General features: G+C 40.5%; 5 protein-coding genes across 12 annotated transcripts in view; 3 read left to right on the top strand and 2 right to left on the bottom strand.

Moving 5' to 3' along the window:
• Nucleotides 1–435: 435 nt before the first annotated feature.
• mis18bp1 (MIS18 binding protein 1) lies at nt 436–6930 on the top strand. Its single transcript, XM_085143148.1, is given in 17 exon segments — nt 436–1385; nt 1504–1641; nt 1769–2064; nt 2275–2348; nt 2519–2640; nt 2774–2864; nt 3004–3119; nt 3260–3426; nt 4086–4155; nt 4239–5133; nt 5211–5389; nt 5730–5863; nt 5953–6095; nt 6181–6227; nt 6230–6267; nt 6360–6414; nt 6558–6930. Coding segments are annotated over 17 exon segments (3489 nt in total). The 5' UTR covers nt 436–562; the 3' UTR covers nt 6659–6930.
• Nucleotides 6931–7887: 957 nt separating this feature from the next.
• Nucleotides 7888–16433, top strand: tpp1 (tripeptidyl peptidase I). Of its 2 annotated transcripts, none has more exons than XM_085143156.1 (13): nt 7888–7998; nt 8416–8493; nt 8728–8867; nt 8957–9107; nt 9481–9602; nt 10573–10739; nt 10878–11076; nt 11267–11455; nt 11946–12015; nt 12125–12245; nt 12375–12536; nt 13332–13457; nt 13721–16433. In XM_085143156.1, the coding sequence occupies exons 1-13, from the start codon at nt 7988–7990 to the stop codon at nt 13859–13861; spliced, it is 1677 nt and encodes a 558-aa protein (XP_084999282.1). In that variant the 5' UTR covers nt 7888–7987; the 3' UTR covers nt 13862–16433. The 2 variants fall into 2 exon arrangements, with proteins under 2 accessions (XP_084999282.1, XP_084999283.1); XM_085143157.1 differs by having other exon boundaries at nt 7899–7998; nt 8419–8493.
• yy1a (YY1 transcription factor a) lies at nt 15463–19624 on the bottom strand. The gene is made up of 5 exons (XM_085143158.1): nt 19002–19624; nt 17907–18057; nt 17542–17602; nt 17235–17393; nt 15463–16984 (listed from the first exon to the last, which is right to left on the bottom strand). The coding sequence occupies exons 1-5, from the start codon at nt 19498–19500 to the stop codon at nt 16802–16804; spliced, it is 1053 nt and encodes a 350-aa protein (XP_084999284.1). The 5' UTR covers nt 19501–19624; the 3' UTR covers nt 15463–16801.
• Nucleotides 19625–20041: 417 nt separating this feature from the next.
• Nucleotides 20042–26407, top strand: degs2 (delta(4)-desaturase, sphingolipid 2). The gene is made up of 3 exons (XM_085143159.1): nt 20042–20589; nt 23102–23844; nt 24511–26407. Exons 1-3 carry the CDS (start codon nt 20508–20510, stop codon nt 24652–24654), a joined length of 969 nt encoding a protein of 322 aa, XP_084999285.1. The 5' UTR covers nt 20042–20507; the 3' UTR covers nt 24655–26407.
• evla (Enah/Vasp-like a) overlaps nt 22723–27553 on the bottom strand; it is a 41644-nt gene continuing 36813 nt past the window's right edge. For 6 of the 7 annotated variants that reach the window (XM_085143152.1, XM_085143155.1, XM_085143149.1 and 3 more), the window contains one exon: nt 22723–27483. In XM_085143152.1, the coding sequence (XP_084999278.1) occupies nt 27446–27483 (38 nt within the window). In that variant the 3' untranslated portion in view covers nt 22723–27445. The remainder of the gene's footprint in view (nt 27484–27553) is intronic. The other variant, XM_085143154.1, reaches the window with a different exon arrangement.

The following is a 27553-nucleotide window of genomic DNA, read 5'->3' as shown; positions in this document are numbered from 1 at the left end:
AATAAATAAGACCTGTGCATACTAATTGCGTTATAGTATTCTCCTCTCTGTATGTATCACGTGAAAGAGTCATCTTCTTTTTTAAAAGTTCTTCATAAAGAAATTAATTATCAGTTACTTTTCTGAAGTCATATCACACTGGTTATCATTTTTTTAGTCTTAAATTTAATTGACATTTTTAGATTGAATTATATTGAATATTATATATGTATAGTTCTTCGTTTATCCATTTATTATTATTTACTTTTTTTTTACATGCTCAACCTTTGGTGAGTAATAAAAGTATCATATTTATTTGTATTTTCATGTTAAATAATAAAATATATATTTTTAAAAAAAAACCTTACAGAATGCAAGAATACGTTTTCAAACTTTTAAATAAAGTTTTATTCATAAAAACAAAACTCCAGAGATGAGCGGCAGTGACGTACTTGTTGTGAAAGTACGTCACACGGTTTGAGCCAAAGGCGGCGGAGATTAGAAATTTAAAATTTGCGGGCTAGCTCGTTAGCTGCTAGCTAACGCCTCGGGTCTACAGTCAGGTAACTTCAGCTTGAGAACCATGGCTTCGTATTTTCATTTATTACAACAGACAAAACCGCAGTTTGAATCTCCGGCCAAAGTTTTTGCTAAGCTCAAATCCAAGGTGCAAAAGGAAGCGATGTGCGCAAAAGACGACAACGGTCCACCGAACAACGCTCGAGAGGAGCACAGAGTTAATTTAAAGTCGCCCAGGAAGCAGCAGCAGAGGATCTGGGTGACCGAGGAGTTCGATGAGAATCAGAGGTTCGGCAACGAAGCCCAGCCTTTGATTCTCTCGCCCATTAAGAGTCCACAGAAAACCTCCCTGTATTCATATTCAGACTTTATCCGCAAGCCTTTGGAGGAAACGCTTCCAGTGGTTGAAATGGGACTTGGATGCACAAGAAGCGAGAGACGTTTCCTGGAGTCGACAGCCGTATCTCACCCTCTCTTTCTGACTAATCATATCCACAAAGAACCTCCTCAGGTCAGAGACTCGGATCGGTTCATCGTGTCCAGCAGGACTCCGTTGAAGGTTCAACCTGTCAAAAGTGACTGCAAGAGCATTGCTTCTGATGAAGAATGCGTTCCTCTCCACAAACCCCTGTCTACAGCCAGTGCCTTTTCCCCCATGGTGAAGAGGCTGAGAAAGAGAAAATGGGAGCAGCAGGAGTTTAACAAAGTCAACAGCACTGAGGAGGTGAGAAATGAACTCACATGTCAGCCTCGGCAGAGGAAAGCCCCTGCTCTCAGCGAGGAGAACACCCACAGCACCTGGATGAACATCAGAGGATGTTCCACTGACCAACCAGAGAGGATCCCCGAAGACATGTTTACACCAAGAAAATCCGTGGCAGAGAGACGTGAGACATTTTTTCCTGCCTTTCCCCACCTTACATCAGAATATAGAGGTGTATAAAAATCACCTGGTAGACGCCTACAATTGAATAATAATAAAATATTCCTTCTGTTTTGAAACAGGCTGTGGTGTTGTTTTGGAAAAAATTCCTATAATGTCTCCAGCTAAGATGTTTGCTTATATGAAGGAGAGAGAAAGCAAAAGGGAACTGCGGGGAGTTCATGAAGCTATCAATGCCACGAGGGACATCTTTAATGCAGGTGAGTGTGCCATGGTGTTAAAAAAGCAGCACATCCGGTTTAAGCAGTTTCTATAGATATAGTTTGAGTTTTCCCAGGTCACTGTGCACAACACACCTTTGCTTATGGCACAATATCTTTCCCATAGGTAACTCCCTTAAGTCCGAAGACAGCCCTCTCTCCACACCTCACAGTGTTGGTGAGAGGGACGACAGTGTGTTTACAAATACCTCAGAAAGTGATGTTCCTGTAAGCCGGCGCATATCAGAGTCAGCTGACTGCCAGTCATCCGCCTCAGCTGACGCTCTGACCTCGGCTGCGTTGTCGAAGCCCGTTTTGCTCGAAGACCCGCTCGTGCTCAATTCTCCGAAGATCTTGATTCCGAAGAGACAAGAAGCTGTGTTCAAGTGCAAGAAGTGGCCTAAGCAAGCAACATTCCCCAGCGTGAGTAAAACAAATGCCTCTTAATGAAATATAAGTGAACAAATGGCAGGCCTTTTGTCGGTTGAGCCTGAAAACTCCAGCTGTTTGAAGAAAAACAGTTACTGATACATTTCAAGAGCAAATTGAAAAAGTAGGTCAGCAGCAGTTTGCATTTCCCTATACAAGTTTTCTCTGGTTCATCATTGTCCCCTTGTTTCCCTCCTTTGGTAGGAGAGTGTGATTTATCTCAAGAAGTGGTTCCTGAGGAAGAACAGCAAGGGCCTCTTTGTTGATGGAATCCACGGGTAAGTGTTGTTTGATGTAATTTTGAACTTTGTGAATGAGGAGAATGACATGATGTCAGGTCGCTTTTCTCATTTGATAGACATTTAGACATTAGACTTAGACATTTTTTTGGTTTCATCCAAAAGATTTTTATGAGGTTCATAGTTAACTGCTGGTCATTTCCTCCCAGGGAAGACAACATACCATGGAACAGTAACGTCATCATGCACAGGGTTTCTAATTCTATGATAAAGACCGTCTCCGGCAGGGTTTACATCCTGGTTGGGAAGATGAACTTGAAAGTTGAATCCGGTAAGCCGACTTGAACCTTTTTCCAGTTGTGCGTGGGAAGAAATTAAAAATGGATAAAAGGATGAAGCAAAGCTGTATAGAGAGAGTCCTATGCATGGTATTACATGGATTTACTCTTTCTTTTTTCCCCCAGAGTTTCCCAGGTGGTTTTTGAAAAAGTTTGAAAAGGGTTTTCCTCCTAACTGGAAGGCGCTTTACGACAAGATGCTGACAGAGTCGAGAGAGTAAGAACACTAATTTCACATCCCTGCTCTTGCGGTCAATAGATTGTGTTTGTTTTTGCAGGGGGATGTGACTAAATTAATTATTTTTTGTATAATTTATCTAGATTGATTTGTTGACCTAAATTTTGTTTTCCTGTAGCAACCAAGGCAGAGGAAGTCAGAAGAAAAGTGAAAGTAGTGGTATCAAATCGAAGCAAAAATCGGGGGCCTCCCTCATCAACAGTTCTTTGAAGCAGCAAACTTCCTTTATGACACGTGAGTACAAGATACAAACCTGGTGATGTGGTTTTTTTTTGTTTGTTTGTTTTTTTAGTGAATTTGGGAGCATGAATAAATTGTTGTTGTTTTTGTTTTTACAATAAAGTAATTTTACTTTCTCTGTTAATTCTCTCTAGCTGAATCCTGCCCTCCCATGGGTGCCTCCTCCTCTAGCATGAAAGTGTCTCGAAGCGGTCGAGTAATCAAACCACCTTTGGAGTACTGGAAAGGAGGGCGCGTCATTCTAGATGCGTTCATGAACGTTACCATCCATGAATGTTATAATACCTCCATCTGCAACTCTGTAAGCACCTAAAGTTGGGCTTGTGTGTGTTATAATTAGTGTGAATGCTTGAAAAGCATTCACAGTATTGTTCTTCTACATCTTTATTATTATTTTCTTTTCCGTACGTTTTTCGCCGTCTATCTCCTTCAAAACCGTTCAATTTAGGAAAACCATTCAAACACCATTAGATTCCTCTTCTTTTGGACATGTGTGCTTCTATTTTTCTCATTTTTAACATTTATAGCACAGCACCCACCGTGTCTTTCAAAGCTCAGAGATGTAAACCTTTAAAACTGTGTGGATCCAAGTGGAGGGATCACATTTTAGTCATTCAGTGATTCAAAGAATATGAACTTTTAATATTCATTCAGATGTTTTCTGACTCTAAATTTCCTTTTCTCATTTCTTAGGTTTTTCTAATTTACAATTAAAACATTTTCAGCTATTTTCCAACTTCTTCTGTGTGAATGTCAGCTTTTAGCTGTTCAGCACTTTTGTTTTCAGGCAAAAATTTCTGTATTTTTCATCTCATTCAACATTTTAAACTTAAATTCAGCAATTAATTCATTTCAGTGCATCCATTCAGATTCAAGCATTCACACTGCAGTTTCTTCAGAAAATGCACTTTCTAGTTAAGGGTGAGTTACTTCAACTATATTCATTTTGATATTCCACAGGAGGTCAATGCAACATTGTCTACAGGGATGTCGCAGAAGCCCGTCCGTGTGTTCTTGCCCTGCAGTGAAGGTAAAGACGCTCTTGGAGCTTTAGTCATAGCAGTGTGAGATTTTAAAGTACATGTTGCATAAAACGGTGTTCTCTGATCCTAGGTGAAAAGGAGGCATCAGTACTACTGAGGAAGGTCAAGGCTCCTCTTCACAGACGCAACAGAGTCAAGGCTAAACCAGACAGGAATCACTCTGATTTTCTCGAACCTGCTGGCCAAAAGTGTCCTGCTAAAGAAAGAGAACTACATGTGGACACTGTCCTAAAACACCACAGAGATAATGAAAAGTCTTCAGCACAGAGGTCACAAAAACAGTCACAGGGCAGCTGTAGTGTTTCAGCAAGATTATCTAAAAGTAAACAGGCTGTCATAAATTCCCCAGAAACTCCATCAGTTAAAATATTACAGCAGCTGTCATCAGATGAGTTATCTATTAAGAGGAAGAAGCGAGGACACAGTAAAGACAGCAGGAACACTCACAGGGAGTCAAAGTCGAGCCACAGCTCTGCAGCAAACAACTCACCAGGATCTGAAGAGGAAAAAGATAACGGAGAGCATTCAGCACTGAAGTCCCAAAAATATGGGTCACATGCCACTCGCAGGCCTACAAAGAGAGTAAATACAAGAAAACGGATCACAAATCCCCTAGAATCTCCCCCAGTGAGTGATGAAACATCCCAGAATCTGTCATCGGACGATGAGTTATCCACGAGGAGACGCAGGGGAACGAAAGGAGCGCACAGTAAAAGCAGTAGAAATGCTCGTAGCAGGCCTCAGCCAAAACATGGGTCCTCATCCGACAAGTCAGAAGATTCAGATAACTTGATGAGGCACAAACCAAAACACAAGTCAAGCAAATGCACCAGAGCACCAGCACCCACAAAGACTTTGGCTGCGCCCACGCAATCCAGCAAGAAACACAGTACGAACGAGGGCAGCATACCGCCGGAGCACGATGAGGATAAGTGGACAGAGGCAGAGCTAATGAGACTACAAGAGTGAGTTTTGTATCCTCAGTAAAGCCTTGTCGCTCTTTTGTGGTTATAATCGTGTTTTTCTATGTTCTATTTGCCAGGGCTGTGTCCTACTATCCTAAGCACATGGCAAATTACTGGGCAAAGGTAGCACGGATGGTGGGAACCCGTTCTGCAGAAGAGTGCCACAGCCAGCACACATCCCAGGGAGCATCGTACAGTCCTGCTAAGAAAGCCACGAAACCCAAAAAGAAAAAGGTTGAGCCGCCCCAAGCTCCAGGTAGGGAATAGACACTTCTGGGATGTCGACTGTGCAAGCTAGTTAATTTGTGTACCATTTTAAGGGAGGTGTTTCATTAATAACTTTGAGGGATATTTTTCCAGCATTGAAAAGAATTACTTCACTATTCACTACTTTGTGTCCCATTATACAGTAAAATGGGACAATTTTAGGCATACAGCCAACAGGTACCTTCATTATTGATCTACTGTTTTCTCTTTAAAATTTAAATACAGTCTAGAGCTTGTTTTGTTACACAGATTTGAACAAAGTATACACAAATTTAACACCCTTACATAGCCTTAGCCGGTGATGCCTATCTGCCTGTGTTTGGTTACAGATCATCCTGTGATATCAGCCCGAGTGGGAACCCTAAAGAGAAAACAGCAAGTGCGTCAGTTTTTGGAGACTATGCCCAGAGACAATGTTGATGACGTTTTCAGCTCTGAATACATGCAGAACAAGCGCTTTGAGGTTTGTCTCCCTTTCACAGGTTTTTTTATGAGTAGTCGTTACACTAAACAACAACTAACCATTCCTCTTGACCGTGCCTCGACACACAGCTCCCTTCCTTGTGTTCTGAGGACGAAGAAGACTTGGCAGTGTCGGACCTGGAACCCTTGACCCCTATGTCGGCACGTTTCCCTGAAGTAAAGACTCCTCAGTGTCTGCATATCACTCCAGGCATGATGGGTTCTCCAAACAGGTGGGCGAACGTCTGTTCTAACCTGAAATGAGATGAGTGCAGGGAAAACAACATTTTCACTTAATTTTTTGCCTCGATTTTAAAGGGACAATGACGATAAGTACGTGTATCAACTACAGAAGAGGATTAAAAAAATCAGTTTAACGCCTGCAAGCTCCCACCTCCTTCAAAGGTACTTCTTTCCTAACAGATTGGGCGTAATTTGTGACATTTTTCATCATGGAAGTTTGTTTCACACAACACTGTATTTCTTTTGACTTACAGAGATTCACACCCACACCATCAGTTAAAAGAACAATGAAAAGATGTGGCAACACGGGTAAGTGTCCTCAAAAATTAGGTAACAGTTGTACAAAAGGAATATATAGATAAAAGGAAAAGAGTTCATAACTTTACAGGTAGAGTTTTGGTTTTTTGTCTTTGACCACCTGTTTTATTTATTTTTCCCCTCTTTTGCACTAGAAAACGATACATTCGTGGTTTGGGAGATGTTCCCTGGAAACAATGAGGCGCTGTCTGAAAGTGAAGAAGAGGAGGATTTCTACTTCTCAGATAACGACTGATCAAAGCCAGAAATGAAATGTCATGTTATTCATTTTATTTTTAAATATGAAATTCTTCAAATGAGTCAAAATTAGCAGAGGAAAGGTGGGATCCCCCCACCTTGAGACGTGAACAGCCAAACATCTGTTGCCAGTCTTCCTCACCACTTCAATGTACATAACTTCCAATGTTGTAACGTATAAATATTTTTGTGTTGAGACAATGTGGTCTACATTTAATAGTTGCAAATGTAAAATCAATTTTAATAGAGAATAAAAAAGAACTGCTGCTGTCTTGCAGTACATCCTTGTAAATATAGTGTAAATATAGTTTTTGTGTATCTGCATTTTTTTTTTTAATATACCAAAGGGTTACTTATAATAAACCTTTTTTTTCCCCATTCTTAATTATTTATTGTTTTATGCTTTAGTTGCACAGAGGTTGTTGGTTTTGATGTGCTCAAGTAGTCTTCAGGATTAGTTCTACAGTGACAGGCTGCTAGTAACAAAGTGCCTAAAGAAACCATTTAAAATTGGTTCTTTGCTGTTGACCTGTCTGTTATGTGTAGACACAACACTGGTTCAGCCCTTGACTTAAGTGCCTGTTTTATCTTTGAACGATTCATAAGTCAGTGTTAAGTGGTTTAACAAACAAAGAAAGCATTCCTCTGAAAAAGGCCAGGTACAAGGACTGGGTACTTGGAAGCAAAATATTGAGATATGAGAGCTGACTCCAGGCTTTTGCACAGTACTGTACCACAACAGAAATATACCAGACTTACAATACAAACTTAGTAAATATGTGTATTATTCAATTTAGTCTTTCCACACTGGTATGTGTTATTATAGTTAGGTTTTTTAAGTTTGCAATATTATTTTAATTATTTTCTACCGTCTAGTTATTTTAAGTTAGCTAGTTTTTTTTTTTTTTTTTGTTCTTTTGCTTTTAGTTGGGGAGACAATTTTCCTTTCATTCCAAGTCCACAGTGGTGAAGGAGAAGTGTGAGTGAACAGAAATATCCAAACCATAGCAGGAAATTTACAAAACTTGCCTCCAAACCAGCAAAAGTGAAGCTGTGACACAGATTTGAATCCAGTTTGCTTTTTCTATTTGAATACTGTTAAGGAGCAGCGTTTACGTGCAGTAAAAAAAACAAAACAAACATAAATAAATCAAAAATAAAAGTTAGCAGAACATACTACATTACAAACATGTTAAAGGATCGGTGGTGGTGGGAGAAGGGGTGGGGGGCAGCGGTTGCTGATCACGTGAAAAGAAAGTCACATGACTAGTGCGCATACACTAACCTGGTCGCTTGAGTTTGGAAAGCTGAAACAGGAGAGGACACCATGAACAAACTGTGAGTGCTTTAGATAACTTCAGAGCTTATTTACATAAATAATGAAGAGTGCGATACCGTGAACTGTTTAAACGTAGCTAACCCACGTTTTTTACGTCACTGGTGACCTATAGCTGCTGCTAATGTAGCAGGTTAAAGTGGCCGTGGGACGTTAAAGCTGTAATAAACTAAACAGCGCTTTTCTGTAATAGATGTAGCATTAGCATAACACTATGTGTGCATGAAGGCAGGAAGAAGTGCGTATGATTTTAATTTTACCCTCTTACCTAAATCACATTGAGACGTCAAAGATGCACCAAGACATCTTTTGTTACCGACCTGAAATAACACTAGCTGCTAATTGTAGTTTTGACAAAACTTCCGGGTTTGTTTTGGGTGTATCTGATTTTTAATCCTGTGATTTCTCCTTTTCTCCAGCAGACTGGTCTTCTCCTTGCCCTTTTTATTCAGTTCGGTGGTCTGGAGTGGATATCTGGAGTCAGACCAGGATGTCTTGTGAGCAAACATACAATATTAAAGCTGTTATCATATGTATTATTTACTTTAAGTTACATCTGGATTTCTGCTAGCTATAGACTGTAAAGTGAGGTATAATTCATATGTAATTAATTACTGGGTGCTGTGTTTATTAATAAGTCTGTTATACCAGGTCTCCCAGCCATTTTAATGCTTGCCATTAATTTCTGACTGTTAAAATACATTTTCAAAATCTTATTCCTCTTTGCACAGGATACCACAGGAGTGGGCTCATGTGGATCGGGTTGGTCCCACAGAAGAGCTCGAACTGACCTTTGCCCTAAAGCAGCAGAATGTTCACCTGCTGGAGGAAAAGCTCAGGCTGGTGTCAGACCCTGACTCAGTTCAGTATGGTATGGATCTATCCGACTGCAACCTTTACATTTTAAAAACAGAAAAAAATACTCCTTTAAACGTTAACCTGTGCTCGTTTGCACTCCAGGTAAGCATCTCAGTCTGGAGGAAGTAGCCTCCCTCGTGCGTCCCTCTGACCTGACCGAAAAGGTGGTGCATCGCTGGCTGCAGAGTCATGGGATTACAAACTGCCTTACTGTTCACACTCAGGACTTTTTGCAGTGCACCATGACTGCAGAGTAAGCATATTTCTTTGGCAACATTTGTTCTGCTTACTCAACTCACTTGCTCATGACACAGTTAAAGCGCAAAGTCACTTCTTCAACACGAGTTCTGTAGCAGTGTAAATCTCCCACTAATGCTTGTATCTTGTGATATAGTTCCTCTTTATGCGGTTTTGGGTTAAAAAAAATCAGACATTGACCTGGAGTAAAATTAAATTCATAAATCAAGGCTGAGACAAGGAGTAGATTTCACTTACTAGAAGTTCCAGTTTATCTGTTTTACATTGTTTCCTTTTTAAACACACATAAATGGACTTGCATGTGTTTGCATGGTAATGACAGTAAATGATAGTTGTACTGAATTCTTTTGTTTGCTTTTTTCCCTCAGGACTGCAGAGAGGTTACTTCCAGGAAGCAGATTTCACCGTTATATGAGAGATGGACATTATTTAGTGAGGTCTTCAGCTCCATACTCGGTTCCCGATGATGTTCATCATCACCTTGACTTTGGTGAGCTCCATTTCAAAAGCTGCTAATTATTATGTTTGGTTTTTTAGACCTAGGTCATAAAGTTCTACGATTGCTTGCAAAAAAAAAAATACACCTACTCACATTTTGCTGCAAATACTCCAGCTTGGATTCTTTTTTTTTTTTTTTAGATCGCTTCTTTGTCCTGTTCAGTCCACTTGAATAGATGTCACTACTGCCCACTGGATCCTCAATAACCTTTTCATTACATTTTTTTTAACCAGGAATTTTATTTTGGGGAAGAGGATAGTGTCACATAGGGCCTAAATTTTCGGGTGGTTACTTAAATTGTCATTGTGGCCAAGAAAGCTCCAGTGTGGCACCAAATATTCTCCCTCACAAGCTTCAGGGTGTTACAGTAGAACCCAAGTTTGACCCTGACCTGTGTGTGTGTGTGTTTACATGTATTCACCGCTTCTGCAGTGTTAATGACCTGTTAAAGTCCTACAAATCACACTTTTAATCATCATATAGTGCTTTATTCTAACCACCTTAAGTACAGCCAGAATTGAAATCAGGAACCTTGCTGGTGTAAGGTGACACTGCTAACCACTGCACTGTTCACTTTTTCCTTAGAAACTGTTGCTTGGTGTGTGCGTCCCGGTGCTTAGCCACAGGGTAATTTTTTACACAGAAGTTGTGGGTTTCTCTTGGATATTTCTGTTGAAATCGTAAATACCAATGTGCAAGTGGTCAGAATGGCACTTCAGTGACTAATCAAAAAAGGAATAAATAGAAACTACACTAAAAGTGGGCTGGGGATGCAGGTGAGGAGACATATTTGGGTTCAAAGACTTCGTCATTTTTTATGACAAAGTCTTTGAACTTTCTGAGAACATCTCATATGATTAGGTTTGGTTCTGCATTGACACTGCTGTACATAACGTACATAAGTGGTTAAGAAAGTGGATGTGGGATTGAATTTTTTTTTTATGTGTGTATGCTTCTGCAGTTGGAGGACTTCACCGTCTTCCTCCTAAGGGACTGGATCTCAGCAAGAAGCAGAAGTCTAAGGCAGGGTTTCACCTCGGGGTGACTCCTGCTGTTTTAAGGACTCGCTACAATCTAACATCAGCTGATGTGGGATCAGTTCAGAACAACAGCCAAGCTGTAGCTCAAGTATGATACACTCACCTTATTATTTAAGGGATGAAAGGTTAAATGTTGCAACTAGCCATATAACCTTCAGCTCCAAGTCTTTAATCTGACTATAACGTGGTGTAATTTTTCACTTTAGCTAGCTGCTTTCTCTTTTAGTTTTTGGAGCAGTATTACCATCCCGCCGACTTGGCTGAGTTCATGGCCATGTTCGGTGGTGGCTTCCAGCATCGGTCTGAGGTGGATCGAGTTGTAGGAACCCAGGGGGGAGGAAAAGCTGGTATAGAGGCCAGTCTGGATGTAGAGTACATCATGAGCACAGGGGCAAACATCTCCACTTGGGTCTTCACTAATCCAGGTATGAGAAAGAGAGACTTCAGACTTTGTCTTTCTATTTTTAGATTATTCAAAACAAAATCATGATATAGAAATGATAAACCCTTTAGCAAAGAGGTCAGAGCTTGAAGTTTAAAGCAAGAAAAAAACAACAACCTCCACACAGAGTAACGTTTCTTTTTTCCCTTTAAATTGTTCTGCTGTGCCTCCAGGTCGCCATGAGTCCCAGGAGCCTTTCCTCCTGTGGATGATTTTGCTCAGCAACATGACTGACCTGCCCTGGGTTCACACTATCAGCTATGGAGATGATGAAGACAGTCTTTCTGCAGCCTACATGACGCGCATCAACACAGAGTTCATGAAGGCCGGCGTCAGAGGAATCTCATTGCTCTTTGCTTCTGGTCAGTAATAACAGTAACATTTGTAACAGTAACATGTGTGTGACATGTTGTGATACTTTTTGTGGTTTTCGTGACCTTGGTTAAAAATGAGACTTGACTTGAATAACTGGGGAATTCTTTAGAGGCCCAAGAAAAACCTGATCGTGTAATTCAATTCAATTCAATTTTATTTATATAGCGCCAAATCACAACAAAAGTCGCCTCAAGGTGTAAAGAAAATAAGAGGCTTTGTCTCCTTGGCAATATGTCGCCTGATTGTAAAGTCACTCTCATTGTCAGATCATTATGTCACTTGAAACATGAATACAGCACCATTGTTTCATACTGAACCCCTGATGGCACGGCGTGTGTACGCGATACCTTTTTGTTCTGCTTGCTTTTTATCACGGCTCCAAAGCAACAGTCAATAGGCTGCCAGTCATTAGTAAGATTTACTGCACCATTACCTGCCACCTCACTTATAATCACCCTGATCTTGTGTCGTGTTCAGGTGACAGTGGTGCTGGATGCAGACATCTGGGCAAAGAAAACACCTTCAGGCCCAGTTTCCCTGCCTCAAGGTAAAACATCAACTCCAGTTTTGTGAAACTAAAGCAGCGTGTAATTATTTGCAACAGATAGTTTATTATATTAAAAAAAAATCATATTTAAAGAGCTTCTTGTTTCCAGCCCATATGTGACTACAGTAGGAGGCACATCCTTCAAGAACCCCTATAAGGTCACGTATGAAGTCACAGACTCCATCAGTGGTGGAGGCTTCAGCAACATCTTTAAGATGCCCGACTACCAGGTAAAATCATCAGCCTTTAGTGATACATGATACATCTCCGTTCATTTGTTTATCCAGTGATCATCGTGTGTTTTTTTCCCAAAAGTCAGTGTAAACAGTGCTATCTGTGCTCTGTGTGTGTTCCCACAGACCACTGCGGTGAATAGCTATCTAAAGACTGTAGCGGCATCCCTCCCTCCTAAGTCATACTTCAATACCAGCGGAAGGGCTTACCCAGACATGGCTGCCCTATCTGATAATTACTGGGTGGTCAGCAACAGAGTGCCTGTCCCGTGGGTGTCAGGAACCTCGGTCAGTATCCTTTGTAGCAAATAGAGAATTGACAATGTAGCAGAGGAGGAAAAAAGAAACGGAAGAACCATAAAATTAGCCCAATGGGCAAACTGACAGACTAAACGAAGCTGGTGCCTTTTTTCCTCTATGGGCTCCTAAAATGTTGCAGGTTTAGTTTTTTTGGACAGATAAGTTTATTTCCAACAAAGTACACTTGACGTGTATGGACATTCATCGAAGCAACATAACAAATATATTAGACAATATCTATATAAATAACACAGATTCTATGGTTGAAATGGAGTTGGTCCTGTCTAATGAATAATAGAAATATTCATCTGACTTTCAAATCACCAGCCAATGGCTCATATAGAGTAAGACAAGTGCATTCATACCTACACACTGATATGCATACAACAAAAATGCACAATCATACATCTGTACATACATTTATCTATACCATACATACCTGCACCTGTAGTTTTCAGAACAGACTCTGTGCAGTTAGGATGGATCTGAGCAGGCAAACTCAATAGCTGTAGGGGATTTGCTTTAAAATGGGTGAAGGTCTAAAAGGGTGATGCTTCATTCCCCCATGTTGCGCTCTTCAGCTTCCTTTGCATTTGGTACAAAAGCCTTACACATCATGGGAGGTTTATTTCAGTTAAAGAAATGTTTGTGTTTACAGAGTGTAGCCACCCCCATTCACCACCTGCTGCACCTGCAACAGTCAGCACTTACCTTAAATCACTTGCTTTGAATGTCTGCTTCTTGTGGCTCATTGCATCTCACATGCATTGCTTACCCATCCAGGCATCAACCCCTGTAGTCGGAGGTATGCTTTCCCTCATCAATGATCAACGTTTCATGAAGGGCCTGCCTGCCCTGGGCTTCCTCAACCCCCGACTCTATAAGCTGAATGGAAAGGCCTTATTTGATGTAAGTGCAGCTAATTATGCTATTACTGTAGATAAGTACTTGAAGTAATTATTGGAGGACTCTTGTTGTTACCAAACCATTGAAGAATGCTCCACTTGTATAGATTACATGACATAGACACTGTGACGCTTTAACCGAAAAACAAGCTTTGTTTACGCTGCTACTGTTATGACGGTTATTTACTAAGGCATTTTTAAAAAACAAGAAACCAAATATCCATGGTCGAGGTCTGGTTCCTAAATGCCGTTCATTTTTGTCTCAAGGTAACTGAAGGTTGCCACTATGGCTGTCTGGACGAGCAGGTTCAAGGGCAGGGTTTCTGTGCCGCACCTTCGTGGGATCCTGTTACCGGCTGGGGTACGCCAAACTATCCTGCCCTGCTGGCTGTCCTCCTGAGTGATTAGCTGCAAATAACCCACCAGCGCCTGCTCTGAGAGTAGACGCCAGACACACAATGCCAAAGGCAAAAGGGTCGAATAGCTATACTCTAGGTTGCCTCTTTTGGTTTTATTCAGGTATACGTTTGAAGTTGAAGGATTATTGAACTCCTAAAGATTTTTGTTTGCTGAATCATTTAAGGATAATTGCATTGCGTCTCATTTTAAGGCTTCAAACTGTTCAAGTATGTTTGTCAGGGATAATTATAGTGGTAGTTTTTTAATACTGCACTACAGCTGCCATTTTCTGCTGTCCACTGCATTTATAACTGACCCAGATTTGAGATATTCTTGGCTTTACATCCATCCCTTTAGATACACAGTGAGGACGTACAGTTGGCTATGCAAAAAGATTAAATGACTTTATTGAAAAGGTGGAAATATATACTGTAATCACTTCTTATGCACAGCTTGTTTTAAAATAGTGCTGTTGATTGTTAATGATTGTGAGCTGGATTAATATCTGATCTGTACAGGGAATGAGACTTCCAAACTACTCGGCAGGGATAAACTAGGTACAAGTCATCGTGTTGTTTGAGATTTTTAAAACACCGCTCATGTATGTGCACTAAAAAGGGGAACATACTTTGTGGTGTGCTGATTAAGAGGACCTTTGAAATCTTGATTTGCTGCTGTGAAATGACAAGATGTGTTGTAATATGTGGATTTGAAGTGATTCAGCAATTCTACCCACCAGCATTGTTGTACTTGTTGTGAAAGCACTGCCTTTACTATTTTTGTGGACTGATTAAAGCCAGATTATGTACAACAAAATGTCAGATGGGTGTTCAGTATTATCCTCGATGTTTGAAAGTATGTTATGATGGTTGCAGTTTGGAAATGTGAGCTTATTAGAGCTTCCTTTGGCTGTCACAATGGGTTGCCACAGGAGCCGGAGCTACATATTTGACTTTCACAACAATCAGCCTTTGTGGCACAACCCTCTCAGGGATTTTTGTCTCCCCCCAGTCTCAATCATCATTTACCTGTGGGTGAATTCATCAATCGCCACACTTTGAAGCTAACATTTTAATTCATTATTAATCAAGAATAATCTGCAAATTATGCATTGAAAATAAGTGTAAATAGATAAATGTAATAGATGTGGGTTATGACTAAAGACCTTATACAAACTGGTTAAAGTTGAAAATTCTGCCCTGTCATTTCCAATGAAAATGTGAACACGGCCTCTGGCCTCTACTGTTTTCAGTATCCTGGCACACAAAGAGAAACAAGCCGACAAACTAATTTTTACAGATGAACCTTTGTAACTGCAAAAGTTCAAGCTGTAAGATGACAAAACTACCATTTGTGTGTACGCACTATGGAAAAGGATTAAACAAAAAGAAGTTCCACTTATTTATTTCTATTTGAATGAAAGAGGAAACCAAAGTTCGGTAATTCCCTGTGAAAGACTTCGACAAGTTAACCTGTTACATTGTTATTATTCTATAATATCAAACATGTACAAGTATCCCAGTTATATGACAATGGAGGTTTTAGTTTTGTTTTTTAAATTAAGTATAAAATATTTGAGAATGATTTCAAACTGAGAACAAATGACACCGTTTTGCATTGGTAGTGCAAGGGGGAAACATTTTAATCACTGATTACTATTGAAAATCACATGTCTATGATCTACAGGATATTGTGTTGTAGAAAATGAAAATATGCAGAGACCACCCAGTCACATCCTCGAAACACACTCATGAGGAAGAAAGGGAGGAGGTAAAACAAACCGAAACCTCTTCGAAGAAGAGCTACAGAGACAATCTGACTACATACATTACCACAGAGCCTACAGCCCCTTTCAGACATGCAATCCCTTTCATTAATTTTGAGGGCACCTGAATGCGTCAGCTGCCCAAGTTTATGTTCGCTTAAACTTAAATGGCAATCTCGTTAGGTCGGACCTGGAAACGTTTACTTCTAACTTTTCAAGACAAATCTGAATGCATGCAGTCAAATTAAGAGAGGAGCATCTGTGTGATTTTGACTGTGCATGTTTCCATTTAAACTTTGCGAGTTGCTGAACTCATGAGGGAACGCCCTCAACAGCAATACATACAAATCTCTCCAAAATCAGGTTCTAATTTATGATCAAGACCTTCCTCTTTCAATAAACAGAAGAGACATCTCTCTTTCTCTGAGCCTGTGTGCAGCTCTCTGAGCAGCACATATACACACAACCTGCTCTTAGTGACAATGACAGAAGAAACTAAAAACACAGTGAAAAGAGTCGATCCTGAGAAAACCTGCTGTCACAGAGTCAACAAGGCTTTTCCAGGAAGGGCAAGTACTGCATGCGTACTGCGACTCTCCCAATCACTGTCATGCGTGTATCTAAATAAAACTTTGAGAAAAACATAAACATAAAAATGACCTACATCTGAAGGACAGAAAGCCATTACTTTCACAGATCCCATGTCTGAAAAGGGCTTTGTTCATTAGTGTACAATATGCACACTTGGGGAAAAGTACAAAATTGAAAATGTGTCATTGCTAAGGATTGACGCAAATTTGAAGAATATTGCAAAAATTTCTTCTTTTTTTTTTTTAAACTGCTCGTCTTAAGATATAAATAAGTTTCTTGGGTGCAGATCCATGAAATAATATCTCCACAAGAAGAAACTGTTAAGTTGTTCCATCCAGGTAGAGCCAAAGTAGGGTAAGAGGCCTGAGGGGTTCGGGGTTCTCACAAGTTGCTTGTTGAAAACCTCCGTGTATCAAAAAGTTTGTGAAGACGCCTTTTTCCGTTTAAACGTTTTACCCTAGAGGCAACACAAAGGGACTTCTTATGTCACAACAAAGCAGGCCAAGGGATCATTTGGCTGTCGAAGGAGCGGACATACAGGTCAAATCCTCCAGTGTTTCCTTGTGTTGTCGTTCGTCTGAAGCGCAGCTCATTCACTGGTTATTTTTGGCTTTGGCGTGTGTGAGGATGTGAGACTTCAGGTTGGTGGACTGGGCAAATTTTTTGTTGCAGCCATCAAAGGGGCAAACATACGGACGGTCTCCAGTGTGAATACGCACATGTGTGCGCAAGTTAAAGTCCAGGGAGAACCGCTTGCCACAGCCCTCAAATGTGCACTGGGAAAGAAACAGAGAGAGTGTTAATGCTACTTCATGTCTCAACTTAGCTCACGTATACCTTAGTTTAGTAGCCTTATGATGAAATAGCAAAATTTGCATATAACCACTCTTAAAACACACAAACCCAGCCGAGTAAGGTAAACACTTCCGTATGCATTTTTATGTCCTACTATTAAATCAAAGTAAATATTTGCAGGCTGTCTGAGAAAGCCAAATAACTGACAGCCTGCCACGTGCGAGACCTCACCTGGAAAGGTTTCTCTCCCGTGTGTACGAGTTGATGCCTCTTCAATTTCGAACTCTCGACAAACGCTTTGCCGCACTCTGCGCAGACGTGCACTCGAGGCCCATGGGTGTGCAAGTGTTTCCTCATTGCAGAGTTGTCCCTGAACATCTTGGTACATCCCTGACAGGGAAGAGGAAACACAGTTTAACTTGTTTGCACATAAAGGCATGCCAATGCATAACACACTTGCATATTCTCAAAAGAGGTGTCATAACAAATATACAGCAATCAGCAAACTTCTGAGCTGCAACATGCAGAGCACACGTACTTTGTGTGGACAGGCTATCGTCCTGGGCGCGTCGTCTTCTTTTACTTTTCTCGGCTTCATTCTGCAACAGAAATGGAAGTAGCTGCATGTAAACTAGCATTTAATAATAGCATTTATTTGCATACAGTGCTATTTTTTAGCATTTTAACATATGTAAATGCATACAGTGCATTTACATATGTTAAAGTGAAGTTGCATTTATGCTCAATGTTGCACTTCACACAAAACAAAACTAGAGTGTGCAAAACTGCATCTAATCTATCAGGTCTGCAGAGTTTTCAGCAGTGTTTCTTGTCTGTCTTTCATGGAGCCAATACAGTTTTGTTTTGAAAGCTGCACTGTGTTTCAACATTATCACCACTTACCTTGCAAACTCTGCCAGCTGTTTGGGGTCTGACAGATCAATGCCTGGGATGCCTCCAGGAGGAAGCTTTTTCCCTGTCATGTATTCCGAATAATCTGGAGGAGAGTTTTCTCCTGTGATTTGCTCCTCGTGGTCTATGTCCTTTTTGTCATCTAAAAGATAGAGGGACAGTTTTTAAAAGAAATCCATAACTACAGCAGTGCATTTTGAGCTCAATGTGCCCTCACTAATTTCCTACTTAAATATTACGGAAAATCCGGTTGTTGCTAAATAGGTGATTTCTGTTGAGTTGCAAATGGTTTAATCTCAAAAGTACACTATAAACAGTTTTCCAAACAGTATGAATGGTGCATTTATGTGACAGTCTATTCAACATAAAATGTGAGGAAAAACAGAAAATTGAAAAGATTTTGCGTTAATTACATAACGATTCACTGTAGAAACGCAAGTAATGTGAGGTTGGCTGCACAAAGTTTACGAAAAAAATGTTTTCCAAATAAAATTTAAATTAAAACTCGATGTGTTTTTTTAATCATCTCAATTTTCATTTTCTCCATGTGTTGAATAGCCAGTTCAAAACAAGTTTCTATATCAAGCTGATAAAATCACACTTTTTAGGGTTCACGCAAAGAATTAAAAAACATGACAGTTTCCGAAACAAAATACACAGTTTATTGTATTTTTAAAATCATGTGACTAAAAACGCGTGACTAAAGGGGAAAAACTGTAATGTTTGAGGGGTTCCTGAATGCACCACCTCCACCGACTTCGCTGAGCTGAACTGAACTGCGCCACAGCGGCCTAGCGGAGTTAGCTGCACTCGCTCCCACTCTCGCCGCCATCTTCGTCGGCCAAATAAACGCCATTTTTTCGGGCCGCCATACTTTCTAGACCGGGGAAATATGGCGGCGCCCATCGACACATAAAACATGGCTTCCCATAAAAACAAAAACATTTCAAATGGAGTTTAAGTGGCTCGGAGTTGGGAAATGTTTCCTACTTTGGCGGAGGACAAGGCCCCAGCAGGGCCCAGTCACACGACACACATCCTGAGAACAAAGCGAGGCGCCAGCTTGCAGGAATTCACTTAACTTACCCGATGCCCACATAGTGACTGAAAATTCCCCCTCCAACGTCTTTATCTGGACCTGCTTCTGTTCCCATTTTCTGCCCATTTCTCCCCCACTCAGGTAGCTCTTTTTGCCCGATTTCTTTCCGCTTCCAGCCTTCTTCATCCGGCCTGTTGACGAGCTTTTCCCGGCCACAGTAACCAGAGTCTGTTCGATATAGTCCTCCTCCACGGCGGGCACTGGGATAAGAATTTGGTCCTCGAAACCATCATCTGTGTGCAGTTCGGAGTCATCCTCACCCACCACTTCTTCTCTCGTCTGCACCAAAATCACCTCCTGGTGCGGGTGAATCGAGTTCGGATCATCTGTATCGAGAGGCTGTAAGGCGATCATAGGCTGGTGCTCACCGTCGTCTCCAACAACTGTGGTCTCGATTGTCTCTACTTCGATTTCGTGCAATTCAACTATTTCGGCCGGCATTTCTGAGCCATCCGTTTCTATGTACAGGGTGTCCCCCGATGCCATGATAACTTTCGTGTATTGCTTCTTCCTATTGCTATTTATTTTACACTCTAGCCTTCCCTCCTCTCTACTCTCTATCTGCCCCCCCTCTCGCTCTCTCCGACAACAACTCCACAGTCTCACTAGTGTATTCTCGCCGCCACAACGCTCCAGTTCTGAAATCTCGCGAGATTCAAGGAAAAAGTGCCCTGACAGGTAGATTATCTTTAGTTTACAGATTATTACACACACATTTTTATGAAATAAATATAAATGTGCATAATATTAAGTATGTTTTAACGTAAATACACATCTTCTATGAATGTCTGACGACACAAACTAAACACTGTATCTTTATTTGTAACATACACATCATTATATACATTATGGGTTCACAGTTTGTGTTTTTTTATCATATAGTACAATACGTTTTTTGATGATCCAGTTTATAAATTAAATAAAGGGGACATGTTTAAGTTATTGTTTTTGTTTTTCTTATCAAACTTAGAAATATTCAATTTACAAATACATCAAACAAAAAAGCAGCAAATAACTGAAAAGCGTGAAAGCTTGCTATTTTTTCCATGCCAGATAATTTGTGTAGTGGAAACAAATGAGTTGGAAATGTAACAAAAGAAGCACATAAACACTGATATCCAGCCTTAAAGCAAAAATTCTGACCTTGACAGTTACAATATGTAACTGTGTGTAAGCTGTGTGTGTTTTCCAGTTAAATTCTTCACTCATTCTTTGAGAGTATATGCCTACTGTAGTACCATTACACTCCCACCTCCCCTTAATACAACATATTAAAAAAGGTTTCTAGTCTCCACGACAGAAAACACTCGCTGCAGGGTTGCATACATTTCAGCAGGTGCACACGCAGGTTTGCCCCTGCGTCAACTTTCGGAGGAGGGGCGTGAGACCACACCCTAAACCTTATGTCTACAACCTGTCAAGGTGGGTGTGTCCCGATACTTCGAAGGTTTGATGACACGGAGCCGGCTGCCTCACACGCAGAGTAGATAGCAATGGGGAAGACAGGTGGAAGAGGCGACTTTGAATGGGTCTACACTGACCAGCCGCACACTTCAAGAAGAAAGGAAATTCTGGGTAAGAAATGACAGATTTTTTTTTTTTTTTTTTTAAAAACAACCCAAAAAAGTCCAGATTGTTTTTTAAAATCCGCCAGAAACTGCGCTTTAGAAGTCAACGTGTTAACAGTTGAGGTCAGAGTTTTTTTTCCCCTGACTATACTTATAAAACTGTAGCCGGTTAAACCTGTTTACAAGCAGTTGCTTAACGAGCTATCAGCTCACAATGGATGCAGTGAAAACGTAGAAACGAACATGCCGCTCATGATAAACACATAGTTTTATTACTTGTACTTGAAGTTACGCATACTTGTACTGTTTTAGGTGCGACGAGATCGATTTACTTATTACTTTAAAACCGTGTATTTATTGGCGAAGGTATAGCGTGTACCTGGACTGTACTCCAGTTAAAATCAATGCAAACGAACAGTTAAATAAATAAGAGTACAGCGTGCTGTGAGTGGAATTTCAAATCTGATGTTGCAGTCTTCATGTTTACTTTTGATTGCGGTTTTTAAACTAAAGTCAGTTATTTCTTAAAAGGAAACACGGGGTATAAAAGAGGATTGGCATGTTTCAAGCTCGTGATAGTGACACATTTAATTCACTTCAACATTTCTTTTTTCCGAATCCCCCTAACTTGTGAAATAATAGGAATGTAGTGACAGTTCACATTTCCAAATCATGACTGTCACACTCTGAATGCTACTCCTTAAATGATAAGAAAGGTTTTACAGGTTCCTGGGAAATCCTTTAAATCATGACACGAATGAGCCAACAGAATGTATCCAAACTGTTTGGAGTTTCCATTTTTTTTCTTTTTCTTTTCCCTTGCCTATAAAATATGTATCACAAAATAATAGGTTATCTGATCCGTCATTTGATCCATTTTAAAAGCTCTGCTGCTGAAGTGTATTTAATCCTGGCTTTACCCAGTATTTGCATGCTTACTTGGGTGTGAAAGACACACCTAGTAGGTGGTGGGTTTCTTGACACTACAAAATCCTAAATTATTAAACTGTTTATTGTCCTCTGCTCTGAGGGGACAGGGATGTGGTGGAGAGATGTGTTAGAGGTAATTGTGCTTCAGATCCTTTTACTTTACCATTTGATGGAAATGGCACCTTTTGATAGAAAAACAAACAGTTTAATAAATTAAATGGCTTTTTCTTTTCACGTCTGCAGACTGAAGGTTCAGACGGGACTCACAGGCCATAAACTTAACATTATACTGCACATTCAAAGGACAGCAGTGCCCTGCCATTACTGATGCTTATGAGACCACACATGTGATCAACCACCACATGTTGAATAGAATAATGTGTGAATTAATTTAGGCCTTGACCTTTCTAGTTGAAACCTGAGGCTGATACCCTATGATGGAAAATTATCGAACAGTAAGGCAAATGAAAGGCCTTTCTTGTTTGACACGATGAAGTCAAAATTCTCTAATGGCTTTACAACATGTGTTCTGCATGGACACATTAAAAAGTTATTACTGGAGTTTTATGATGCCTGGTCATTGATTTAACTTCATACCCTGGAGGCAGGCTGTGACAGCATCTGAAAATTTATGGTCCATAAACGGCTTTAATTAGGAAAAAGGGAAGGACGCTCTGGAGGTGAGCTCACATTGAGCCACAGATTTGAAAGCAATACTAATGCTGATGTAATGCTTGTATGTTGATGAATGATTGTTTCACAATGGGAGACTGCAGGGAAGCAACAGGGAATTCTTGTTGGGTAAACATTAATAGAATAAAGGGGATTTGGTCCGTAGAGGAGACTATGAAAATATGAAACGGTCACTGGGACCCAGCCCCAGTATCTTTAATCTATTAGTCACCAAGGTAAGAAAGTTTTGCATAGAGACATTACACAATCTGAAACTAAGGAAGTAGGTCAGATTTGCATGCGACGTCCCGCGATGGTGTGTGGCTAACTTTGATGTAATGCATGATAGGATATGCTCTGTATGGTGTGATTGTAAAGTCTTAGTAGCCAAATCACTTGGCACAAAGCTTTTTCACTTACCTGCCTAAATTTCTTTGCTGTTCCCATAAGGTGGGGCCAGTGCAACAAACCAGAACCTGTATGACCGAATTATTATTATTTTTTTAAATTGTAAAAGTCTTTTTTTTAAAAAAAAGAAAAAAAGAATGATTTTTCAAATGCTCTTTTGTTTCTCCCCGAGTTTCATTTCCCGCAGCAAAACAACACCTCTGCCAATTAAAGCTGACTTTTATCAGCATGGTTTTCCCAAGAGAAGGGCAGCTACCTCACAGCTTGTTTGCTGAGAGCAACCTTAGGAAAATTACTGTGAAACATATGCTGTGCAAGTCACTGTTTCAGAAAAAATAATTAATTCATTTCTTTTATCCTCATTTTCTTCACTGCTTCCTTTAATCTATTATTCCCTTTCCTCACATGTCTTCTGCCACTCCTGCTATTCTTTCTTTCTTTTTCAACAATCGCATTACTCCTGCCTTTGCTCTTTTCCATCCCTCTTTTTTTCTTGCTTCTCTCCTCAGCCAAATATCCACAGATCAAGTCTCTGATGGGTCCAGACCCCCAGTTGAAGTGGGTGGTATCAGGCATGGTCCTAACCCAATTCCTGGCCTGCTTCCTGGTCCACGACCTCTCCTGGAAATGGATCTTCTTCTGGGCCTATGCATTTGGAGGCTGTATTAATCACTCCCTGACGCTGGCTATCCACGACATCTCCCACAACGTGGCTTTTGGTAACAAACTGGCAAAATGGAACCGCTGGTTCGCCATGTGGGCCAACCTACCCATCGGGCTGCCCTACTCTGCCGCCTTCAAAAAGTACCACATCGACCACCACCGGTATCTTGGAGGGGACCAGCTTGATGTTGACATACCTACAGACTTTGAGGGATGGTTCTTCTGCACCCCAGCCAGGAAGATCCTCTGGCTCTTTCTCCAGCCATTATTCTACGCCCTGCGCCCATTAGTGGTCAACCCAAAGCCAGTGGGTCGGCTTGAGGTCCAGAATGCAATGGTTCAGCTTGTAGTAGACCTAATTATCTACTATTTATGGGGGGTGAAGCCCATCGTTTACCTCATTGCAGGATCTATCTTGGGTATGGGACTGCATCCGATCTCTGGACATTTCATAGCTGAGCACTACATGTGCCTTAAAGGACACGAGACATATTCCTACTATGGAGCGTTGAACTTGATTACCTTCAATGTTGGGTATCACATGGAGCACCACGACTTTCCCAGCATACCCGGCAGTAAACTACCTCAGGTGAGAACATATTACTGTTATAAATAAATTTATAACAGTATGACTTATAAATTTGGACTTGAATGTACTGAGCGTTGAAAAATGAGCACAGTTATATCACTGAGTACTGTGGACAGATGATATGGGCCTCTCCTGACTTTTAGAACCTAAATACAACAGACACTGGGAAATGCCAAAAATCGAATTTCTTTTTCCCATTAACTGCAAGTATTTATGAGCTTAATGGGCAGGTTTTGTAAATGATTAACTGCCGCCTCTATCAGGACAGAGTGTTGGCACTTAATACAAGTTAACTGCCTTTAGGTTTGTTGACCACGAGTTTAAAGAACTCTTAAAAATCTATTTTGTTTAGTTACATTTTAACCCCCGTTCACGGCCCCCTTTTCATTGTCTAGTAAAGGATATGTCGAGCTGCATTCACCCCGACGTACTGTTTAGTGTAATATCATACAATATGCTGTTCTGTTTGCACACATCAGCATTTGTTCTAGTCAAATACAGTCATGTCGAATAAATAAAAGCTCTCAAATACTAAACACATTAACTCTGCACTTCAGATGCAAGCTTTACACTCACCATTTGCAATATTTACTCTTTCTACACCACCTTCTTTCTCACTGATATTTCTTCTCTTTCATTTTTAACTTTTTTTTTTTTAACTGGCAGGTGAAGGAAATCGCAGCCGAGTATTACGACTCCCTGCCTCAACACACTTCCTGGAGCCGTGTATTGTGGGACTTTGTGTTTGACGACAGCATCGGGCCCTATTCCAGAATCAAACGGGAGTACAAGCTGAGCAAACAGGAATAGATCTCCGATTGATTGATTGATCTGCTAAGCTAGAATGTGAATTGTAGTTGTCAGACGTCGGCTAACCACAACAAAAAGTTGACATGCTCTCTAGTTTTGTTGCATAGTAAGCCCAATAACATGTTTGACATTGTCATCTAATCAGTGCTGCACTCGTGTTACTATAAGGCAATGTGCACATTTCAGCTGCATATTTTACACAAATGAGATTTCACCTCATATGACTGGATGTTATTTATTCATGCTTGTTCCTCCTGCTATAAAAAGACAGCCAGTGTCATTGTGCAATGTGGAAATCTACTTGTACCCAGAAAGCACAAAGAAGAATTGCGGAAAAAAAGAAGGTAAAATTTTTCTTATCTGTGACTGAAGGCGACATAAAGCCATAACTTCGGGATAAAGGTCACATACATTCTCATGTGGTTTTACGGAGATGTCACTACCCCATGCCGTTTAGTTTTCCTGATTGTAAGCGTTCGTCAAGCCTCGTGAGAGTTTCTGCAGAAGCACAATCGCTTAGATTAGCAGCTGCACATCCGTCATGCAGAACAATGCTGAAGTGGAAAATGAGCATTGAAACTTACCTTCCAGTAAGAGGAGCCTTTTCTTCTGTGATGCCTCGTTCTGCTTGGTTGCAGCTGCATCGCCGTACAAGGATTGTATCTCAGAGTGTTAGGCTTGTTAAATGACCATACTGGTGTTTCTTCTGGTTGGACACATGTTCATGAAGTATTCATTTACATCGGTGTTGCTAAGGAGCCTCTTATGACCACTCTTTGATCATACAGTTTTTCTGTTTTTGGATTTAGTGTTTGCCATTTTAAATTATTTTCTAGTGACACACTAACTCGTATGAAGAATAAAATACCAGCGTGTGAAATGACAAGAAGCACAAGGGTGAAAAAGAAAGCATCTACAAGAATCACAAGCCACCACAAACGGTAAATTACAAGCACGGCTACTGTTTTTATGCAGGGTTTGTGTTGTTTTGTCCACCCACTGACTGTTCACCCTAATGTATATTCAGTCTTAAGCATTATCTTGTTTATAAAAGTTCTATTTAAAAAAATGCACTACATAAAAAGTCTTTATAAGGAGAAACTCTGCATTCCTGAGTGTGTTAATGCTTTTGTCACTGTGGTATCCGAAGAAAAATATGCCTTCAAGGTTAAGACAAACTCGAAGATAGTGACACACACACACACACACACACACACACACACACACACACACACACACACACACACACACACACACACACACACACACACACAGAGAGAGAGAGAGTGAGCAGGATACTGTGTAGCTGACAATTTTTGTTTGTTTTTTTTTGAATGAATGAATTTACTTCCAGTTTTTTAAATGAGAACGTAGTTGAGAGCGGACAGAGTGAACAGAATGCAACAAATGATATTCATCCAAAGCCTTCCTGCAAATACACATTTAGCTACCATCACAAAGGCCTACTTTTCATCTCTTGCACTTAGCTAGGTTTGCATATTGCCAGAGCAACCAATCCTCTTCACTTTTTTTTCCTCCCCACATTGCTACCATCATCAAGGTTAACATCTCGTAGAAAGGGAACGTTCATAGAAACAAACCACTATAGTAAATGTACCACCGTTTATATAGATTTTTGCATGTGTGTGTCTTTTTTTTTTTTTGTTCTTTGTCCCCAAACCAAATAAACTTACTCATAGAGATGGGGTATTCATGCATACTTGGTGGGGGGTGGGGTTCACAAAGCATAGGGTGACTAATATATATAATACTACTTTTTTTTTTTTATACCTAGGTAAAACCAGGTGGCACATTTAAAGTTATCGGCCTGTTTTTTGTGAATGATCCCCGAGTTTCAGTGATCTCGCACATCCAAACAGTTACAGAGAAACCTCGGTCACACTGGAGTTGTAGAGCAGACTTTTTGTGTGTTATCTGATTCATTGCTAAAAAAAAATTGTTATGCCTTTAAATATGGTGGAAATTAAGGTAATTCAAGTGGTTTAAGCTATTTTTTTTCTTAAAGGTTAGATACACAACGCCAGTATGAGCAAGGTCGTAAAAAGTCTTTTTTTTCTTTCTTTTTTTTTTAAAATATGCCAGTTGAGGGCAGGTGGGTATGCGGAGCCACTCTGCCCATATTGTGCTTGTTATCGTCAACAAGTTAGGGACAAAAACAAAAACAATAGAAAATATAAAAGGCTGACGTAGGGTGTGCAAGATTCCTTTCTCCCTCTAGAATATCAATAAAATACTCATTGTCATCAACAGCATCATCATCATTATCACCACATTTTTTTAAATAATAAAACAGTAAAAACTTAGAAAACAAAAATATTTTCTTCTTAAGACTTGGACTGAACGGCAAACAAAGAGTTGCAACACTGGGCTGACTGAGTCTAGGTGCACAGAGAGGACCACAACACCAAAACTCAGCACGAACGTCCTTCTTTTCCTCACTTCTTCTTTTAGTCCATCTGTCAACCTCTGTTTGAGTTCAACCTGTACGTCAGTCTTCCTTTAATCCATCCCCACATTTCTTCTGCTCGTCCCTCTCGTTAATCCACGCTCTCTTGTCTCTGTTTCTTCTTTTTATTGTTGCTGTCCAGCAGACTTAAATGTTGCCACAACGTCTCTGCAACTCGAACGATGGCGTCTATGAGGTCACAGAAACATTGAGAGAACATTCCCTGGTCCTCGCGTCTGTGCATCTGCGTGTCCGTCCTCCTCTAGCTCCTCCGTCGCTCTCCTCCTCCTGCTCCTCCTCTTCCATCTGTACGCTCGGATGAGATTAGGATGTACTGATTCTGCCGATTTCTTGTCTGATGGCTGCGAGAAAATAAAACAAGCAGATTAAAAAAAAAAAAGGCTACACTGCTGTTTAACTTTACAAGGACTG

This window comes from Neolamprologus multifasciatus, chromosome 19 (assembly GCF_963576455.1).
Source record: "Neolamprologus multifasciatus chromosome 19, fNeoMul1.2, whole genome shotgun sequence".
NCBI classification, from domain to species: Eukaryota; Metazoa; Chordata; class Actinopteri; order Cichliformes; family Cichlidae; genus Neolamprologus; species Neolamprologus multifasciatus.
This window is presented reverse-complemented; position numbering and strand designations above follow the sequence as displayed.